The 15,697-nt window shown below is 49.7% G+C and overlaps 1 protein-coding gene across 4 annotated transcripts in view; it reads left to right on the top strand.

Moving 5' to 3' along the window:
- ATP6V1B1 (ATPase H+ transporting V1 subunit B1) overlaps positions 1-15,697 on the top strand; it is a 105,054-nt gene that overhangs the window by 77,622 nt on the left and 11,735 nt on the right. For all 4 annotated transcript variants that reach the window (XM_075572933.1, XM_075572924.1, XM_075572944.1 and 1 more), the window contains 3 exons: positions 8,384-8,485; positions 11,209-11,306; positions 12,884-13,007. In XM_075572933.1, coding sequence (XP_075429048.1) covers positions 8,384-8,485; positions 11,209-11,306; positions 12,884-13,007 — 324 coding nt within the window. The remainder of the gene's footprint in view (positions 1-8,383; positions 8,486-11,208; positions 11,307-12,883; positions 13,008-15,697) is intronic.

The following is a 15,697-nucleotide window of genomic DNA, read 5'->3' as shown; positions in this document are numbered from 1 at the left end:
CACCCTATGAAGGTAGACGCCTTGGTGTGCCCAGAACCCAAAGATCCACCTAAGTATCCGATCATCCTAGGCACGAATACGGACATTGTACAAGCCGTTATCCGGGCCTGTCTACAAGAAACTAATGAACTACCCATGTCCAGCCTACAGCTGCAGCTTTTCCAGGTGGATCCGGATTCTCCTCCGCCACCCTCGGAGGAATCTGGACTGTTGTTCTGTGGCCGGGGGGGACTGACCAGACTCTTACCAGGAGAGACACAGAGTACCCGCCTGGTGTGCATACGCTTAACGAGTAGACAAGGAGCAGCTCTTTTCCCTAGAAAGCACGCCAGAAGAAGATGTACGCCGAGGATTTATGTGATGGTCCAGAATCTTTCGCCATTTCCCATGGCCATCGACGCAGGACAGAGAATAGGGAGAATTTACCCCGTCAGCTCGATGGATGAAGCAGTACAAGTAAAAGTTACCCGAGTGGAAGATCCCGGTTCGCCGTTGGACTTCGACCTAGGCTCGTCCGGACTGTCCGACGCCTGGAAGGAATGGCTACGAGTGCAGCTGGAAGAAAGACGATCAGTATTCTCTACAAGGGAGATGGATGAGGGGTGCAGCCACAGTGCCCAGCACACCATTCAGATGACTGATACAAAGCCCTTCAGGGAACGTTCCCGGCGGCTCGCTCCTAGGGACGTAGAGGATGTACGGACGGTTCTCCATGAGATGGAAGAAGCCGGAATCGTCACGGAATCACGAAGCCCTTACGCCTAACCTATAGTGGTAGTGAGAAAGAAGAATGGGACTGTGAGGTTATGTGTAGATTACCAGACACTGAACAATCGAACGGTACCGGACCAGTATAATCTTCCCCGTTTAGAGGAAATCTTGGATACTCTACATGGAAGCAAATGGTTCAGTGTAATGGACCTCAGGTCTGGCTACTACCAGGAACCCATGAGTCCTGAGGACCAAGAGAAAACGGCGTTCGTTTGTCCACTGGGGTTCTACCAATTCACCCGTATGCCCCAAGGCATATGTGGTGCCCCTGCCACCTTCCAGCGGTTGATGGAGAAGACTTTAGGGGACTTGAACCCCTGAGAATTTCTCGTATATTTGGATGACATCATAGTCTTCGGGAAAACCCTGGAGGAACACGGGGCTCGGCTCTTGAAAGCCCTTGACCGATTAGCTCGAGAGGGACTCAAGCTCTCCTTAGATAAATGCAGTTTCTGCAGGACATCAGTGACTTACGTGGGACACATAGTGTCTGCCGAGGGCATTGCCACTGATCCCGCCAAAATAGAAGCCGTCGTCAACTGGCCCCGACCTGACAATGTGGGGGAGTTGCGGTCGTTCCTGGGGTTCTGCGGATACTATTGCAGGTTTGTGGAGGGATATTCCCGGCGGGCCAAAGCCCTCAACGGCCTCCTCAAAATATATCCGGAAGACACCGGCCGGAAGGCTACGCCTGCCCGACAACCCTTCGGGGACAAATGGACGACAGAGTGCGAACAAGCCTTCATGGACCTGAAACAGAGTTTGACCGCGGCCCCCGTGTTGGCCTATTCAGACCCTGAGCAACCGTATATATTGCATGTGGATGCTAGCCTTGGTGGATTAGTGGCGGTGTTACATCAAAAATATCCAGAGGGACTGCGACCCAAAGCTTATATCAGCCGCAGTCTTACCGTCAGTGAACAAAATTACCCCGTGCACAAAGTCGAGTTTTTGGCCCTCAAGTGGGCCATTGTAGACAAACTTTGTGATTACTTGTACGGTGTGTCGTTCGAGGTGCGGACAACAATCCACTTACCTATATAATGACCTCAGCCAAACTCGACGCGGCCGGACACCGCTGGTTGGCCGCCTTGGTCAATTACAATTTCACCCTGAAATATAAACCAGGTCCCTTGAACATTGGGGCTGACGCCCTGTCTAGACGGCCAGGGCTGGCCACTACCCCCGACAACGACCAATGGGAAGAAATTCCGGGACCCGGAATAAGGGCTCTGTGTTGTACCGCTGCCAAAGTCAATGATCAAGTAGCGTTCTCTGAATTAAGGGTGGCTGATTCTCTAGGATGTGCATCCAACGCTATCCCGGAAGCCTATCGAGACCCAAGTGGCATGCACGTCACTCCGGACAAGATCATAGCCTGGAAAGATATGGTACGCTATCAAGAACAAGACCCGGTCGCGGGGGCCATTCGCTATCCTATCCGGCAAAACCGCCCAGCCCTCCTCAGACAGGCTCCGTGGGATGTAGGAGGTATACTGATGCGGGAAGCCGACAAATTCGAAATGCGAGACAATTTGCTATACAGAGTTGTAGAGTACCATAGCCACCCAAATAGGAGACAATTAGTACTGCCAAAAAGATTTCAGTACTTGGTACTGAGGGCTCTACACGATGAACATGGTCATTTGGGGGTCGACAAGACTTTTGGACTAGTGAGGGATCGGTTTTTCTGGCCAAAAATGAGAGAAGCAGTAGAGCATCACTGTCGACGGTGTGTGCGGTGTATTCAGCGGAAGACCTTACCCACCAAGGCCGCCCCAATGGGCCACTTAAAAAGCACCGGGCCTATGGACTTAGTATGCATGGACTTCCTATGCATTGAACCCGATAGCCGCGGCATCGGCAATGTGCTGGTCATCACGGATCATTACACTAGATATGCCCAGGCCTTTCCGACGAAAGATCAAAAAGCTATTACGGTGGCCAAGGTGCTCTGGGAAAAATACTTCATGCATTATGGGCTTCCTCAACGACTACATTCCGATTAAGGAAGAGACTTTCAAAGCAACTTAATAAAAGAACTACTAAAAATCTTACATATCGCTAAATCCCAAACTACTCCATACCACCATGAAGGGGATGCACTGCCGGAACGATTCAACCGCACGTTACTGGACATGTTAGGTACGTTAACGGGGGTAGAAAAGACTGAATGGAGTCGTCATGTGGAAACACTTGTGCACGCTTACTATTGCACGCGACACGATTCCACGGGGTTCTCTCCGTACTTTCTCATGTTTGGCCGAGAAGCTCGACTGTCTGTGGATATACGGTTGAGAGTCTCCACAGATGGGGTGCATAATACTACTCATTTCCGATATGTACAGCGATTGCAAGAGAATCTAAAACGGGCCTACCTGCAGGCCAGGAAATCTACCGAAAAACTTAACGCCGGGAATAAACGGCGGTATGATCATAAAGTTAAACACAGAGACATTAAACCGGGCGACGCAGTGCTCCTCCGTAACCTGGGAGTACCGAGAAAACATAAATTGGCTGACTGATGGAGGGAGGGAGTGTACGAGGTAGCCTCACAAATGCCTGGTCTTCCGGTCTATCGCATTAAGGACTCGGAGGGTCGGGTGAAGACCTGGCACCGAAATCATTTGCTCCCTATTCCCCGAGTGGAGGAGGAGGATTTGGAGTGGCCTGCATCCCCGTTGGATGGAGAGACGTCAAGTGAAGAAGACGAGCCAGGGAACTCAGTATGTCAGGAAGATCTACAAGAGGGAACCTCTCAAAGGGGCTGTAGACGGACGTTCACAGAGGTACACAATTGGAGACTTTTATAAGGTGAAATTATAATAAGGTTTTATTGTGCCTTTTCCTTTTCATCAGGAAATCCATCCAAACACAGGGGGGGGGGGGGGGGAACAAAGCTTCTATTCACTTGGGAGTATTTCTAGTGAAACACTATGCAATTAATTCACATCTCCCTTAGTCAAGCATTTCTCCCAGCCCCAAACACATAGCATGAAATAAGCAGATATAAGAAGTCTCTGAAGAATGAAAGTCTTATCTGTTTCTTGGAGGGGAAATCTTCTCAGTTCCTGGTTCAGCTCCCTTCCCTCAGGGTGTGTCAGCTTCAGGTTTAGTAGTTTTCTCTGCGTCTTGGAAGCAGCTCTGCTGTGTATTCTGGCAGAGCTCAAGACATGGTCAGCTCCAGAGATCTGTGTTCTCTTGGTCAGTCTCTCCTGGGAGACTCAAGAACCCCTGCTCTGTCTCCAAAGGTCAGCTCACAAGTGAGCTAAGGAGTCACTTCCTGTCTCAACAGACAGGCTTTTGTAAGCAATCTAAATCAGGCAGGTGGTGTTTATTAATTGACTACCAGCAGTTAACCACCACACTGCTAGATTAAAGGCACATTACTTGAACAGTGATTACTCCCCTGTTACAAGGGCCCTCAACAGGGAGCACCTCCCGGCAGAGCTACGGGTAAAGGGGTCGGGAAGCGCTCGCCCCATGGGGTGGCTCCGGAATATTCGTCACTGGACCCGTTGAGTCTGTGCTTTGTACCAAGTCCTGATCAATTAGAGACTGTAACCCCCTCAAGGGAAGAACTCAAGATTCAAGACCAAGATAGTCACTCTCCGTATAAAAGAGAGGTTGTGTCATTGAGTTTGTGCCAGTAAAGTTAATTGGTTAAGGTATATTGCTGTGTGTATTTATGTACATAAGTTCCTGCGAAGAACCACTTCCCCTCGGGCTGAAGCTGTCGCAGGTGGAGGCGCTGCACCAAGTTATAAGTATTGCACGTGCCCCAGGCTCTCCGTGGCAGAGGCTCAGGCCCTGTGAGCTTACAGGTTATACAGCATATGGTAGTTGTCTGTGTTCGCTAGGAACCAGGGCTACATGAATAAGGCACCTGGCCCCGATGGCATACATGCAAGAGTTCTCAAGGAGTTAGGTTCAGTAATAGCTAAAACATTACATTTAATATTCAAGGACTCCATTTCCAAAGGCTCAGTACCAAAAGATTGGTGTAAAGCAGATGTGCTGCATGTATTTAAAAAGGGAGCTAGATCACAAGCGGGGAATTACAGACCTGTAAGCCTGACTTCAATAGTAGGGAAGCTAGTTGAAGGTTTATTACGGGATAATCATCAGGAATACATTTTGGGGGGAAAAAAGTATTAATAATAGTCAGCATGGATATATGAAGGATAGGTCGTGCAAAAATGACCTTATCAGTTTCTTTGAGGGGGTAAATAGGAATTTAGACCAGGCAATGCAGTTGATGTTGTCTACTTAGATTTTGCAATGGCTTTTGGCACAGTGTCACACGAGAGGATAGTGTACAAAATAAAGGAAGTGGGTTACTGTGCACCTGAATTGAAAACTGGTTGACAGATAGACAGCAGAGAGCGGTCAGAAATGTTACCTTTTCAGATATGGCTGAAGTTGGGAGTGGAATTCACTACTGGGGCAAAGGCTAATAGGATATTATAATGCACAACACGGGTGTAATTCGGAGGGATCACCGCATCATTTTGCCACTGTACAAGTCCTTAGTATGACCACTTCTTTGTGGGCACCGCTCCATAAAAAAGTCATTATGGAACTGGACAAAATGCAGAGAAGAGCCAAACAAATTAGTAAAGGGGATTGAAGGTCTGACTTATGAGGAGAGGCTAGCTACATTCTGTGAGGCAATACAAGGGGATATCATACGATAACTATTATAAATGTAATTCCAGGCCATTACAAAGAACGTTCAAGGGACATTTTGACCCCACGGACAGTACAAATGACACTGGGTCATCCCTTGAGATTGGAGGAAAGGAGATTTCACCACCAGCAACAAATTTTCTTTTATTTACATTAGGAGCAGTTACAATGTGGAATTTACTACTGATGCAGACTGTAATGGCAGATACAGTAGATCTCTTTAAGAAAAGATTAGACATTTTTTTTTAGAAAGGAAAGGTATATACGGATATAAGTAAACATGGGAAGGGAGTTTATCCAGGGAGAAATCTATTTGACCCCTTATGAGACATAATTGGATAATAATCCATTAGGGTTTTTTTGTCTCCCTTGTATGTAGGTACTGTATGTATGTATGTATGTATGTGTAGCCCTATTTGTGAACCGGCCTGACCCACCCAATCTCACATTGGCCCCTTGTGGTCTAACCGGTCCCTTTCCTTACGACACACCTCTTCTAAGGGACTACTGGTAACTGTATAACACCTGTGGCTCCAGGAGATCTGAGCCTCCGCTAGCTGGGAGCCTGGGGAAACCCTTACCATTTACCTGGTGCAGCGCCTCCACTTTACAGGATCCCCGTTATGAAAGATAGCCCTGTGTAAGAAATACAATAACACACATATATAATACTAACACTTTACTGAACACACTTATAACACATTACATAACATCATGCTCTATCCGCATCACCTTAACCATATCACCTCAGCCCAATGTCTGGTGTTCCCACCCAGTGTCCTGTGATCCCCCACACCCAATGTCTCGTACTCCTACGGAGGTCGTGGGTGACTGCGCAGTCACTAATTATCTATTAGGCCTGTTGGTGCACTTATGATACAGCGTTACCTGCCGAGCACTCCGGTGCTCGGGCCTGCAACGATCTTCACAAAGGGTCAGACGTGCGATGCATCCGTCTGATCCTATCCAGGTGACATTCTCCAGGACCCCAACGAGGGTCCCACCGCTTCACGGGAACACAACCGTCTCTCGGTAACACCACCGTCTCACGGGAACAGCAACCGCCGCTATCCCTATCTATCCCTACAGTGACAGGAACCCTAACCTAGGGCCTGTCCCTGATGAACCGCAACCTGGGGTGGCTTGGGGAAAACTCCTAGGGCCTGCGGAGTAATAACCTGCCCCCTCCCCTAGCTACCCAGTCCTATCTGTAACCTACTAACCACTAGATACTCCTAAAGCACCTGCAGCAGACACACCGCTCTCACCGTCAACCTGCAGGTACTCACACACGCTGCACACACTGCGCCCAGCACATGCAGCGACACACACACACAGCTAACATAACACACACCATATACTGGAACCCGCAGCAAATCCACTGCTTGCACGCTGTGCCTATTTGCCAGTGCGCACAGCCCTATCCGCTGTGGCACTGCCAAACTGCACCTTCCGCACCTAAGGGTGACCTTCCCTATCTAGGGCCGTCCCTCTTCAGTTACCCCCTGCCCTTACCGGGAATTGGGGCCTGCCTGGGGACCTAAGGAGAACCCTTACCTGGTGCAGGAGCCACTCACTCCCTACACCCTTCCTACTCCTTCCTCTGCCTCTTCCTGACTGACGCGTGCAAAGCCCGGGAAATGTATCTCTTTTCCCGGGCTGAGCTTCCTCCAGCCCTATTGGCCACTATCAGGCACCTGGTGCCTGTCTCCCTATGCCTCCTGGGAATTGTAGTTCCCAGGGGGCTGCTACAGTACTGGGGCCGCGTGCGCGCTTCTCCCGCGCATGCGCGAACGACTAATGGCCGCCGCAACCTCTCTCTTCCCTGTCCTGCCCTCGCGCGATCTCTCCCTAACCGCCGAGTCCCTCCTGCGCATGCGCGACCTGACTGGGGCCTTCCCTGCGCCTGCCTGTCCCTGCGCATGCGCGAACTAACGCGCAATGGCGGCGCCCTGCTCTAGGAGCCGCCCGGACCTCCAGGGATGCCGAGCGCTCCCTTCACTGGCCCCCACCCTCGTGAAGTGCCGGCGGGTCCGTCGCAGCCTCCGGCGGCACCCGCTACCGCACGGCACTCGCGGAGGGGGGCCAGTAAGTGAAAAAATACCTCGGGGCTACATATGTATGTATGTATGTATGTATGTATGTATGTATGTCTTTATTTATTTATTTAGCACCATTAATGTACATAGCGCTTCACAGCAGTAATACACATGATAATTATATCAATAACAAGTAATACAAATAACACATAGAGGGGAGAAGTGCTTCAGACATAAAAGTAATGTTTAGGAAAAGGAGTCCCTGCTCCAAAGTGCTTACAATCTAATTTGTTGGTAGGGAGAGCATACAGAGACAGTGGGAGGGCGTTCTGGTAAGTGTGTCCATGGTATCAAATGCTGCAGAGAGGTCGAGTAATACAGCAGTAGAGTGAGCAGTGTGGAAGCCAGGTTGTAGAGGGTCTAGGAGAGAATAGGTGTTGAGAAAATGGAGCAAGCGAGAAAATACAAGACGTTCAAGGACTTTAGAGGCAAAAGGCAAGAGGGAGACCGGTCATTAGTTAGAAAGACAGGTGGGGTCAAGCTGGCTGTTTTTGAGTAATAGTATAACTGTTGCATGTTTGAAGGAAGAGGAAACGGCACCAGAGTTGAGGGAGGCGTTAAAAATGTGTGTGAGCGTAGGGATTATAGTAGAAGCAAAAGGTTTTAGGGGATGGGAGGGAATGGGGTCAAGAGGGCAGGTGGTAGAGGAGATCCCTTCCTCTGGATCAATATAAATATACATTAGGATGAGTATTTCAGCGGCCTAAATGTAACATAAGTGGAACTCGTTGGACATATGTCTTTTTCCATCTACTATATAACTACTTTTATTGGCATTTGATTGGCGCTTATCAATTGCTTTTAACCTTTTGCCCTATCCTCAGATTGCAGCTCAGATTTGCAGACAAGCCGGCCTGGTAAAAAAATCCAAGGACGTGATGGATTACCACGATGACAACTTTGCCATTGTTTTTGCTGCTATGGGTGTAAGTAAAAGGCCAGTGTCGCCGATACATGTCAGAACTTGGCTATCACAACGGTCTGTAACGCCAGGTCTCATCCATTGGAAGCCTTATAGGATGACATCTCTTCCAAGCTGCAGGTCACTAACCTTCTTCCTAGGTCAGACGTATTCTGTACACAGCACTAGTTGTTGTTTGGAATATCTGCAGGTTCATAGAACATCTGAAAGAGTAATATGTGAAAGATTTTAGGGGCGTTATGTACTATTAACTGTCGCCCTTTTTGTACCAGTTTTGCAGCTGAGTCTTTTGCGAGTAAGCTCCAAAGTGCCTAATACGCTCTACTGCCCCTATATAAAAAAAAGAATGCAGTCATTGTCACCATATTTCTGTGCAGTAAAAACAGACATAGGGGCCTATTCAGGTAGCTTCGATATTAAAATAGCAAAATCTAACGTGTTGGCACGTTCCTACCTCACGGTATGACATTTGCGCAAAAACGGTATTCACCAAAGAAAATCGCATTTTTTTACCGTTTGTTAAAAGCGAAATGAACTTAATGTTTGATTTTGCTCCAGCAATCTGGAAGAGCAGCGCACAGAGAAGCTGCATCTCCCTGCGCAGCTGTTACAGGCGATCGCGCCGTTTAATAAAAACATTTTTGTACATAGTATTGAAGCCGGGGGTCTCCGGCACTGAACAGGTTTAATTTCAGGTCCGGGGACCCCCTGCTTCCCGAGCTACTGGCCCCGGTATGGGTCCTGAGTGTAGGGTGCCGGTATCTCCTGCACGTTTAATTCTCCCTTATCACATGGCGGGGGCATTTAAACTTGCCGGAGATACTGGCACACTACACTGCGGCTTGTAACAAGGCAAGCAGGGGGTCCCCGGACATAAAAGTAATGAGTTTCAGCTCAGAGACCCCCTGCTTCAATACTATGTACAAAAAAATCAAATAAAAGGCAATCTTCATTACCTTAGTGGATAACTGCTGAGATAATGAAGGGGTTAAACAGCCGGGCCCGGTTTGTCGGTGATAGAGGGGTTGGGTGAAGGGTGTAGTTGCCCCGGGGTGGGTAGTTAGGCCTCCACAGGAGGGATTAACTCCTCCCTTTCCTTAGTAGTTACAACCACTAAGGTAATGAGGGGGTTTAACCCCTCCCGTGAGGCCTGTGCACAGACCCCGGGGCAACTACCCCCTTCACCCACCCTCTCTATCACCAACTAACCTTTCCTTGCTATTTAACCCCTTCATCACCTTATCGGTTCCGTACATCTGGCCATTTTCGTTTTTACATTTCTAGCTATGAAAATAGAATAGTGGTGCTGGGTATGAGGAAATAATGGTCCCAAGCTGGGACAAAACCAGTGCAATAATGTATCAAAGAAATACCATGAACGTCATGGGAGGGTTTCCTGGGATAAACTGGGGCAATCATTTTGCTCTGACTTTGCACCAGTTTGCAACTGTGAGACATTTAGTAAAAACCAAACACAAGTATTTATTAAGCACAATGCATTGTTGTCCTGACCTGCGCTGAACGCGTGAAAGTAGCCTGTCCGCAGTCATCGCCGTTTGTTCTATTGTTACAATCCGCTGCTCCGTTCAGGAGATATAGGCCGTTGAAATATTTGATATTCGGGAGGTAGAAATGGCGGTCTCTCCCGAGCATGGCGCAGTCTACGGGTTACCTTAGAACGGTCTAGGACATGTGGTCACAGCCGTTTCGCCGCCACCATTGGCGCTTTGCTGCGACTCTATCAGCTGCCGGAAGCTTCCGCTGCCGGCCGCTACGGTAAGTACACCCCCTAAATGTAAGCCCTTTACCCTAAAACCCCCCTTCCCTCTTACCCTAAAACCCCCTACCCTAAGCCCTTACCCTAAAAAAACCCTACCCTCTTACCCTAAGCCCTTACCCTAAAACCCCCCTACCCTCTTACCTTAAAACCCCTACCCTAAGCCCTTACCCTAAAACCTCCCAACCTCTTACCCTAAAAAACCCCTACCCTAAGCCCTTATCCTAAAATCCCCCCTACCCTAAGCCCTTATCATAAAACCCTTACCCTAAAACCCCCTACCCTGACCAGTAATAAAACTAACCTACGAAGTGGCCGGCGCCGTGGAGGTTTCAGTGGCGAATCGGCTGCGACGGCTCCGTCTGCGATGAGCTGATCGCGTCCATATGCCCCATCTCGCTATGTAAACCTCAACCCCAAGAGATTTAGAAAATGATGATTTTGAACCCGCTTTTTATGAGAAAGACAAGCTCAGGGGGCAGAATACTGCACCGACACACTTTATTCGAGCAAATACCCAGTATGTACCTGGCAGATACCTGGAATGCGCCGCTCCTCACCTCTGACAAACCCCGTTGCGTTTGCCTTCCCAGCCTGGGTTCATGCCTGGCTGACGGGCGGCTGATCTGTTAAATGATAATGATTAGGATTTAATAGGCTGCAATGCTTCGCGTGTCTACCAGATGGCATAAATTCATGAATTGTAATGCAGTATATATATATATACTGTGCAGTATTGCAGCCAGCGGGAATAAAATGCTTCAATCCCTGCCTGGAAAATACCTCAATGCACTCGGGCAGAAAACAGTCACAAACCTCAATACACCCGGGTATACCCGAATTCGTGGGACTAGTCGAGCTCGAATAAAGTGTGTCGCCAGTGTAGTTATAACATGATATGAGTTAAACTTCGATAGGGTTTACAGCAATCATGTTTCTTCTACTGACAGGTGAACATGGAGACTGCCCGGTTCTTTAAGTCGGACTTTGAAGAGAACGGGTCTATGGATAACGTGTGCCTCTTCCTGAACCTCGCCAACGACCCCACGTAAGTACGACACAGGAAGAGCGAGACCCAACTCCACGCTAAACAACTGTTCTCCGCCGCATCGTTTTGTGCAGTTAAAGTTGCAATCCCACGTAGTCGGCAAGTTGAGTTTCTTAGGGGCCTCTGAATGGGAAGATGTTTGTCAATCCAGTCTTTTCTTTACCCTTATCACACCCACCACTAAAGGTATGAGGAGGTGGGGAGGGGAGACTCTGGCTGTAAAAGTACTTGCTGGACACACAGTGACATCACACAGTGACATCACACAGTGACATCACATAAAAGGGAGAAACTAGACCGCCGGGGAGCTCAACTCCAGCCCTCAAGGGCCACCATCAGACAGAGTTTCCACCACTCAGGGTTTGACCCGGAGACTACGTGTTTTGGGCACTTACACTCCGGGCTGTGGGTTTAGCCCGTTAACCTCAGGGTGGCGGCGGGGGTGCGGCGGCGTCTCCGGCATCCTCCAGCATCTCCCCCTGCAACTCCAGTGAACATGGCTGCGCCGCATTGCCATGACAACGGGGTGCTTCGCGATGTCGCAGTCACGTGACATACGTTGCCATGGTAACTGAACGCTGTGTGATGTCACAACGCTACACTGCATCACATTGCCACACATATACATATGCATATCCTATGGAACTCATACATTTATAATTTGACATTGAGTCAGCCTTTTTAATTATTAGATGCAAGAAAAAATACGCAATTCTTTTCAATTCTTTAAGGAACTCATTTGGATTCCTTTTCGTGTTTCTTTGATAAATATGGTGTTTTGGCTTTTCCGCTACTGTAGCTTTGATTCAGTTTTGCAGCTGTGAGACTTTAGTAAAAGGTGCCTTACGGCTGGGGGTGCAAACTGGGGGACGCAAGATTTTTTTTGGGGGGGGAGGGGTCGCGGCGGATGCAGAGGCCCCCGCGCTCTTCCCCCAAGGCATTTAAATTAAATGCCGGGGATCGCCTGAGGCCCCTGCAACTTCCCTTACCTTGTCTTCCGGCGATGCGTCACCATGGCAACGTGATGTCACGTGACCCTGCGGCGTCATTTGACACCGAAGACAAGGTGAGGAGTGGGTCGCGAGCAGGGGGTGAGAGCAGGCAGGCTGGGAGCAGCAGGGAAAGATTGCGCACCCCTGCCTTAGGGGGATCTATGGGTGCTTTGCATCAAGGCATGTGGTATAGATCTGGGGCACGGTAACCTGCCACTAACCAATGTAGTATTGGGGTTATTCCGTGCGGATCCGCAGGACACCGGCAGAAAAGCATTACTATAGGGCAGGCGTGGCCAATGCCAGTCCTCAAGGGCCACCAACAGGTCTGGTTTGAAAGATATCCTTGCTTCAGCACAGCTGACTCAATCAGTGGCTCAGTCAATTGCAGCACTACCTGTGCTGAAGCAGGGATATCCTTAAAACCTGACCTGTAGGTGGCCCTGGCTGACTGGAGTTGGCCACTCCCACTATAGACGGATACATTATAACTGGTTGAAACACCCGTTCGGGGTTACATTGTACCCGACACGCAGCAAGGAAGCAAAAACCATCCCCGTTTCCCTCTTCTTCGTCTCTCTGCAGCATTGAGAGAATCATCACCCCCCGCCTGGCTCTCACCGAAGCCGAGTACCTGGCCTATCAGTGTGAGAAGCACGTCCTGGTCATTCTGACAGACATGAGCTCTTACGCCGAAGCCCTACGTGAGGTGAGTACGGCACGCGCGGCACGCGCAGTACGGTCTGGTTTAGACTTGGGCCTTTCGCCGATTCATTGCCCCGCATGATCTCTTTACTTTGAGGTCACGTGGCAGCAAACGAGGTATCTTAACCTCGTTCAACACAGCAAGTGGAGATACTCCATGAAGTGGAAAGGTAGGTGCACTGGGTGGGAAAGCCAAACTCAAGTTAGCCATTGAGTGCACACTAACGGGGGGCTTTCCTACCTACGCCCCACCCTGGAGAGACTCTTTAGGGTTGGATCCTTCTTTTTTCGTGGTATCTGAACCTCATTCTCAGGAGGGCATGCGGTGTAAGCACCGCTGGCGTGGAAGGGGTTAAAGCTGCCACGTGGCTCCAGTAACATGAAGCAGGCTTTGAATTCTCTCAGCGGGTTAAAAAAAGAAGGATTTCCAACCCCAGGGCGCTCTGAGAAGGAATTCAGCCTCTCTCAGTCACAGTTAGCCATTTGCTGGCCTTCATTACAGAAAACTCCCCCAGGTATTCCGGAATGTCTCCTGATGATGGATTGTACACTTTACACCCGGTTCTGTGCTCAGGACTCTGACGCCCCCCGGGGGATGGAATGAGCTACAGATCATACCATGCATTGTAGAGAATGTATCCATGGTGTTCTGATTGGCGAATTGTATAGGCATCCCCCCTTCCCGGAGTTACCTGGATGCTCGTCCTGTACAGCTCTGTGTACACTGGGGTTTAAAGCAGAAGTTAAAGGACTGTGGTGCTTATTCATCAAACTGTTGGCCCAGATTGCTCATGGTACTATATATTGCATGGCTCTCTGTGGCTCAGATCCACAAGCGGGGGCTAAGCTTTAACACGTCTTTACTTCCATTCATATCAAAGGGAGCTGAGGAGGGCTAAAGCTTAGCACCTTCTTGTGCATTTGAGCCCAACTACTTTTATTGCAATGGAATTTAAGATACATGTAAAAACGCTAACAAAATATTAGTTACCTTGTTCAAGCTTTTATAACATGGGTATCACATGTATCTGCATTACTCCAGCTTAAACATGAGTTTCACGGTGAATTGGGTTTGGCCATGGGCCTCCGGTTGAAGATGTATAGAATCATATATGGCAATAAACGAAGAAGCCCCAATGCACGTCCAATATGACAAGTTATTTAGTTCGTGACAATATGTTTTTTTCTATATTTTTTTTTGTGCTCATAAGTTTGGGTCATTTTGTTCAATCCTTTGACCAAAACATTTTAAGCCTGGATCAGGTCAAGGTGTGACCCTATCAGCAGGTCCTACAGCTACCTATCAGCAGGTCCTACAGCTACCTATCAGCAGGTCCTACAGCTACCTATCAGCAGGTCCTACAGCTACCTATCAGCAGGTCCTACAGCTACCTATCCGCAGGTCCTACAGCTACCTATCAGCAGGTCCTACAGCTACCTATCAGCAGGTCCTACAGCTACCTATCCGCAAGTCCTACAGCTACCTATCCGCAGGTCCTACACTACCAATGTTAGGCCAGGTCCCAAGTAGTCGCTGCGGCGCGATACGGCGTGCGCGCCATACACCATAGCACAGCCCTCTGTGGAGCAGGCCCTCTGTGGCTGTGTGTGTGGCTGCGCAAAGCGCTGTGACGCGTACGCTGGCAGGGAAGACAAGAATTTGTTCTTCCCGTGCTGCGACGCGATCACGTGGTCGGGGCGCAGCGAATGGAAGGGCATATATGCCCCGCCATGGCCACACCCCCCGTCATGCCCCCGCGCATCCCATCGCTCCCCTTCGGACTGCAGATCGCGGCTTTAAACTGTGCACGCGCCGCCGGCCGCAAGGCGCGCATGCTGCAGGTAAGACTGGAATCGTATACTGTATGGGCAAGTAAAATAATAACATTTCATATAGCACTTCTCTCCCAATGGGACTCAAAGTGCTCCACAATTACAGTATAGCGCGTGGTAAGCAGCAAAGACATAGGATTGTTACAGGCACAGTCCCTGCCAAGTGAGCTTACAATCTATGTTTTTGGTGCATGAGGCACAAGGAGATAAAGTGACAAGGTCACAAGGAGCTGACACCAGGATTTAACTAGGTTCCCCTGATTCACACTCTGTGTCATTGTTATGAGTCAGTCTCTTTACTCACTGAGCCACTACTTCAGATCAGGAGATAGCAATGGAATGACTGCTCAAGAAGAGGCAGGGGCAGACAGAGATCCACGCTGACCGGGGCAGACAGAGATCCACGCTGACCAGGGCAGACAGAGATCCACACTGACCGGGGCTGACAGAGATCCACGCTGACCGGGGCAGACAGAGATCCACGCTGACCGGGGCAGACAGAGATCCACGCTGACCGGGGCAGACAGAGATCCACGCTGACCAGGGCTGACAGAGATCCACACTGACCGGGGCTGACAGAGATCCACACTGACCGGGGCTGACAGAGATCCATGCTGATCAGGGCAGACAGAGATCCACGCTGACCGGGGCTGACAGAGATCCACACTGACTGGGGCTGACAGAGATCCACGCTGACCGGGGCAGACAGAGATCCACGCTGTCCGGGGCAGACAGAGATCCACGCTGACCGGGGCAGACAGAGATCCACGCTGACCGGGGATGACAGAGATCCACACTGACCGGGGCTGACAGAGATCCACGCTGACCGGGGCTGACAGAGATCCACGCTGACCGGGGCAG

Source organism: Ascaphus truei, chromosome 1 (genome assembly GCF_040206685.1).
Source record: "Ascaphus truei isolate aAscTru1 chromosome 1, aAscTru1.hap1, whole genome shotgun sequence".
In the NCBI taxonomy this organism is placed as follows: Eukaryota; Metazoa; Chordata; class Amphibia; order Anura; family Ascaphidae; genus Ascaphus; species Ascaphus truei.
Note: the sequence above shows the minus strand (reverse complement) of the source record. Positions and strands in the feature narration are given on the sequence as shown.